Here is a 6,707-nt window from a genome sequence, read left to right on the forward strand (position 1 = left end):
TAAAGTAACAGGATTATAGGTGTGTGTCATCACACTCAGCTAAGAAATCAGTGTTAAATTCTTAATAGGAGGTGAGCCATATGTCATGTTGTACATTAGTTAGTCACCTGCACTTCTGATGAGGCAAAGTATCCTTAACAATGGGGTTTGTCACAGAATTTTCCAGTAGAACTCAGATAACTGCACTTCAGCCTGTTTTTTATATGTATTTGTGTATGTTTGTTTATACATACAGGAGGGAGGGTGCATGTGCACATGAGTTTGGAGGCCAAAATGTCAATGCTGAGTGCCTTTCCAGTTGCTTCTCATTAGTTTCTGATACAGGTTCTCTCACTGAACTTGAAATTTGACAACTGGTCAGACTAGCTAGCCAGCAAATCTCAGTCAGTCGCCTGTCTTTACCTCCCCATTACTGGGATTACAGGTATGAACCAACACATGCAACTTTGGACATGGATTCTAGGGATCTAATGCAAGTCATCAAGTTTGAGAACCAGGCACTTTACCAAGAGAGCCACCTCCTCAGGCCCTGCCACTGTACTGTCAAAGGAGAAGGAGATGCCACGGGTTGAAATCAAGTGGTATTTTGCTTGTGGAACTCTTCATGTTACTGTGACCGGTTGAATTCTCTTCCTCCTTTTTTCCACAGCTAAGCACTCGGATCCCCAGTCATGGAGACACACCGTCCATGTACTGTGAGGCCAAGCTGGGGGCTCACACCTACCAGTCTGTTAAACAGCAACTCTTCAAGGCTTTTCAGAAAGCTGGTCTTGGCACCTGGGTGAGAAAACCACCAGAGCAAGATCAGTTTCTACTAAGTCTCTAAGTCACTAGACTCCTTTGCTATTGGACCAGAGTGAAGCTTCTGGACAGGATGCAGCCGTGTGACGGAGTGGTGTGTCCATTGATTCTTGACATTTGTTCTCCTTTGGTGTTCAGAAATCCATGCATTTATGTTTGGATGAGAGACTATATTTGAGTTTGGGTCATGCTGCTTCTTCCTGGGTTGTTAGTTCCAAGAACTCTGTCCACAAAGCTAGAGGCAAAGCACTATTGCATCAGTCCCATCCCTTACTGAGTATCAAAAGGAATAATCTGTTCAGGCAAAGGAATCTTAGAAGCAAAATTGAAAAGTGCTACTGAAGTATAGCCTCATACACTGTCCTCTGTGCTTCCTTCCCCTTCGTGGGCCTCTCCAGTGGTGTGATTAAGTCTCACCCACACAAGTTTATGTGACTTCAGGATAAGCCACAGGTGAAAAGAAAAGCCATGGGCTCCCCAACCCCAAAGAACTCAACAGGAATGCTATATTGTTTTCATTATTCATTCAGTCCTTTCCACCTTCTTCCAAAAAGGACTTGAGATGGACACTGTTAAAGAGCAACTAAAGTAAATGAAAACCATGTTTATGACACAAAGAGATAGTTACCTTAGACACAAAAGAATCATGACCTGTGATCTAAGAGAACTGCTTTTAAACTGCCCAATGGTAGAATGTTTCAAACAAACCCAGGCCTATCCACTTGATCACAATCTTTTCATTGATTTTTGTAGATAATGACAGCCATGAAAGTGAGAATTATAGAATGGCTAGCTACGACCCAATAATCTCTATATTAGGTAATAGTAATGAAACTGAGTCTTAGATCAAATTCTGAATTTTTAAATGGATTTTTATTATAAATAAAGCACACACATACATAAAACACTCAACAAAACCTTTAGGTTTGTGGAGCTACTTGCTCTCTGTCACTTTAGGTTCCTTAATCATCATCTTGCATGAATAAAATAATAATAATTGTAACAATAATAGTGATGGCTTAACTGTCAAATTAAAGACAATGAGCATCAAAGTTCATGGCTAGACATAGATCAGTTTACTATTTATCTTATATCATCATCCCTAAGCAGTGAAGATACAGGCAAAGGAAGACATGACACTAATATAGTTTTAGTCAGCCCATGTTCCTTGAATTAATTTTTTCCATTTGGAGCTCATTTCTAACATTCATCAAACTAGTTAACATGTGTATAATCTTTTTTAAATCCCATCTGGTGGGATGTAGAGATTGCTCAGAAGTTAAATGAACTTGGTACTCCTAGAGAGGACTCTTGTTCAATTCCCAGCACCCACGTGGCAGCTTACAACCATTCATAACTCCAGCTCCAGCAGTTACAACACCTTCTTCTGGCCTTTGAGGGTTCCATGCACCCATGAAGTACATATATGTACATGTGGGAAAACTACCATATACATAAAATAAAAATTAGTAAATCCTTTTTAATACCATGTGAACTGCATTATTTTTTGTTTTGTTTTGTTTTAAAAATTGTAGAAGGAACTACTTCTAGAACAGGGGATTCCTGGTTAGAATTCCCTCTCATCAATAATCAATAAAAATTCAATTATATCATGATGTACATATTCTGACATATATTGCAGGGGTCATAGGAATGAGGCAAACATGAAATACATTGAATTGTAGCTATCTGATAGAATAAAAAGAAAAGGGGAGATATTAATTCCTTTGATTTATTATGAGACCACATTTATCACTAAAGTCCTTTGAGAAAAGAATATGAACACCATTGTAAAAACATTTCAAGATACCCTTTCAAAGACATGCAAATGTTTTGAAAATAAATGATTTATATTAATCTTTAATAAATACTGAGGAAAATGGAATCTTCACTCAGTGTAAAGGCTATGTAGTAATCTCTGATAACTTGATGTATAATTAGGAGAAAGGTTAGAAACGCAGGAAACCTTGGGAGCTGAGTTGTGGCTTAGATGTCTTTCAGTCACTAGGTACAGTTACTTCCTGGCTGAAATCTAAGACCCTCCCTCAAATCATTTGTATTCTGAAGGGTGGAATGGAGAATGCAGAACACTTTCCATATCAGAGTGCTCCAAACAATGTTGTTGGTTATAAAAAGATTGGCATTAGCTGCAGGGCCTTAAATGTCTCCATCATGTGATGGAAAAAGGAAGAATGGGACACCTTTCAAGTATTCTCAGTAAATACCACCACTTTGGCCTGTCAGAGACATAGAAAGAAGCTGCTTACCCAGCAGTGAACACCATCATATTCATACATTGCTGGTCTAAGGTTATGAACACGGTGTCTAAGTTACTGATTTTCCAGAAACAACCCAAACTTTCCTAAAGATATCTCCTGAAAAAGAAAAACCATCAATTGAATTCATTCTCCCCCTTAGCACTAAAGTAGAAATCCACACATTTATTTCAATTATATGAATGTGTGTTGGTATGTGCATGTGTGTGCAGGTGCCTACAGGAGGCTGAAGAGGGTGACTGAAGCACTGGAGTTAGAGTTACAGGCAGTTTTGAGACACCCTATGTGGGTGCTGGGAATCAAACTTGGGTCCTCTGGAAGATGCTCTTAAACACTGAGCAAACTCTCCAGCCCTGAGTATCACTATTAAGACAACAGGCGATTCCTAGAGAGGAGAGCTAGGGGATACACATATGTCTATAGCAGTAGAAGATGTTTCTAATGCTACATATGTGATTTTAATAGTTTTTTAATAGTTGACTATCTTGCAAGATCCTTGTCAAAGTGAGTGTGAAATAAGAGGGAGATGGGAGGAAGAAATCAGAGGGTCCCTGAATCTGTTCAATGAATAGAGAATTGCTGAAATTATCTAAAGTGAACCCTGCCACATGCTGAGAAGCAGAGGTCATGAAAGTCAATCTTCGAGAAACAGGAAAAAACAAAGAGGCATTATGAGGAAAGAATGAAAGACCTGTTTCATTTATTATCTAGAGCAGACAGGTAGCCACATCAGGATTTCACACTTACACCATACTGGGACATATACGTGCTGCCCCAGATCTACAGAAACCCACCTACTCTAGAAGTAGCTGGTCACAGGATCTGGTGTACATGGAATAAACCCTGGAAGAGTGAGTAGCAAAAGCCTAAGGGTTTTTCTCACCTTGGTATCCACAAAAGCATCTCAACCTTACTTTAGGCTGCCCTGCATTTTAACTACTGAATTAGTGTCTTGGGAGCAGCTCAGAAAAGCCCCATCTGAAATTTCTATAAGAATGAAACACAAATAGGTCATATTTATCTTTTCATCACCTTGGAAACAAATACAGTAGAACTAATCTAAAAGAATATAGTTAGAATATAAAGAGGGCCTGCAGGTATCTTAGCCACCAGGGCTGTTGCTTGTCCACCTGATTTATGCCAAAACTACCCCCTATCTTTCTATGATCTTTACACATTTTGTTTCCAAATCTTCTGTATTGACACCCATTGAGTCTCACTCTTAGTCCAAATAGAAATCAGCATCATCTTCATCTGCCTCTAACACACTTTGCTTTCCTATTGTGGAGATAAGCAATTTAAGGCTTCCTGCCTGGTTCTCAGTCAAAAAGCCGGTGTCTGTTCATTTGTGAACCTTTGCAAGGATTGAGCCCCATGGTAAAGTCCACGAGGACACAGAAGCTCTGCTCATCCACCTCCAGCAAAAGATTTCAAAACAATGTATAATATCAAGTTACTGAAGTTAGGATATCTTTGGATTTTGTTTTTTGCCCGGGAAAAGATTTGCAAGTCTCTGGCAATTGCTTTCTTTTGACTTCTGAGATCCTCTTTAACCTGTATATATCTATAATGTCACTATTGATTTTGTGGTGTCTTGTTGTCTCTCACAAATGTCAGGCTAGGTTACTTTTCCAAAAGATGCATAGCTCATATTTTTTCCATATAGTTTCCTTTTCACAGGATGGTTCTTACCAATAAATTTAAATGTTTTTGTATAGTATTTACCATATTTGATGAGCCATACATAGTAAATACATAGTATATCAATGCCCAGAATAGAATAGTTGCAGTATTTTGATGAAATCCTATTTTTAGATTATAAATTTCAAGCTGAGTCTATAGTATCTTGTTTAAAAAATTTAAAAGACAACTGAAATTTAAATAGAGTAGACTTTTTATTTAGGGAAACTTCTATGATCATTTTTAAGAAGCCATTCTAATAAAATGACCTAATTGGCCCAAAAGATAATAAATATCAGTTTCTCATAGAAGCCAAAGGAAATTTAGAAAATTTCTTTCTTTTTATGTACTACCAGTTGACTGCTGTGACCACTTTTTCTGGCCAAAGTCTCAGCATTCAGCAAAGCCTGTTTATCCATCACTCTTGTCTAGGACAATTTTCAGAATTCACAGTCTTGTATAGGGATATGCTGAACATTTTGAAGAACTATCCCAGTTTTGAATGTTTGCAGAGTTCATGAAGGAGTAGAGAATGCAAAGTACTGCCCCAGGAAAGGGTATAACACCAAGAATCAACCTTTATCTGGGCATGGGGGAAAGAAGTGATATAATGTTGTTAGGGATGACATGGGTAGGGCCGTACAAGTGGGGATTGGGGTATTTCTATGGATGGATTTGAAAATGTTGGGCCCATGGTGCTGTCCGTGGTTCTGACTCATCGTTAAACATGGAAACACAACTATTTCTGGGAACACTAGGGTATCAGTGGCTCTTGTAAAAGTTCTTTCACAAAGTTTGAATCAGATAAGTGATGGTGGAGCAATAAGAAAACGAAAAAAAATGGCATAGATGGAGGCCACCAGAGAGATGTCATGGAGAGCAGAGCATTGTCCCATGTAGTTTCTCCAACCCCAAGTCTGAGGAACCAGAAAATGGGGTTTTTCATTCTCCCAGCAATGCTACTTCTTTAGATTCTTTTCTCATCCCTCCAGGGCTCCCCCCAACACCACATTCCTATTGTTTGTGCTTCCCTCCTACTAAACTTCCACTCTCTTTTTTCTGGTCCCCCGGTATACCTGAGAGGAATGAAGTAGCAGGCAAATTGGTGCTCACAGTCGGGAGGGAAGCTCACTATGTGTTCATGTGGTAGCATGACTACAGGGATTTACAGTGATCATTCTGGACTCCCAAAGCATGTCCATTTCAGCTGACCTCCAACAAAAGAATCACAGATGACCACATCTCAAGAAATTTAAACCAAATGATATCACCCCTTCAGGGAAATGTACAGTATAAACCTGGAGAAAATACCACCTTATTTCCCAACTCATCAGTTTTTAAAAGGTTTGGAGAAATGATGTACCATTTTAAAAATAAATATAAACTTATCTGGATTCTAGTGCCTCTTTCACATGGGTACCCGATTTCTATCACCTGGAAGTCTGTGAATCGGTTTAATCAAATCTTTCCAAGTGGTGCCCAGCTAATTTTCAGCACTTTTTAAGTAAAATGAAGTTAAAAATAGTCATTCTTCGTTGATGGTATGTACATTAAAAAGCATGATCGAATGGCAATATTGTATCAATGGATGTATATTTGTAATATTTGTAAAATAAAATCCAAACCCTTACAATATGAATTTACATATGTTAATTTGCCTCTTCTGAGTTCTGTAAATTGCACTTTGGTGATACCAGATAAGTGAATGTTTCTCTTAAGTGAATAAAAATATTAAGTAAAGTTGTTCTTTCTTGGGTTGTCTAGCCTTTTTCATCAAGCTGTGTATTAGTAAGGCCTGAGAATATAGAATATTTGCTCTAAACCCTTTTCCTTCTAATAATAATGTCAGTTATCAGAATATGTCAGAGTAACAATTACTAGCTCAGATATTGCCCTTTTAGAGTTTGTGTAATCAAACTAATTAAACTGTCATGGAACTAGGAATGAAAA

The 6,707-nt window shown here is 38.2% G+C and overlaps 1 protein-coding gene across 2 annotated transcripts in view; it reads left to right on the top strand.

Annotated features, from left to right (window-relative positions):
• Positions 1 to 6,497, top strand: part of Adarb2 (adenosine deaminase RNA specific B2 (inactive)) — a 548,454-nt gene extending 541,957 nt beyond the window's left edge. Inside the window, exon 10 of one of the 2 annotated variants that reach the window (XM_040755571.1) lies at positions 650 to 6,497. In XM_040755571.1, the coding sequence (XP_040611505.1) occupies positions 650 to 826 (177 nt within the window). In that variant the 3' untranslated portion in view covers positions 827 to 6,497. The remainder of the gene's footprint in view (positions 1 to 649) is intronic. The other variant, XM_040755572.1, reaches the window with a different exon arrangement.
• Positions 6,498 to 6,707: the final 210 nt, after the last annotated feature.

The sequence above is a fragment of the Mesocricetus auratus genome, unplaced genomic scaffold, assembly GCF_017639785.1.
Source record: "Mesocricetus auratus isolate SY011 unplaced genomic scaffold, BCM_Maur_2.0 Super-Scaffold_100013, whole genome shotgun sequence".
Classification (NCBI taxonomy): Eukaryota; Metazoa; Chordata; class Mammalia; order Rodentia; family Cricetidae; genus Mesocricetus; species Mesocricetus auratus.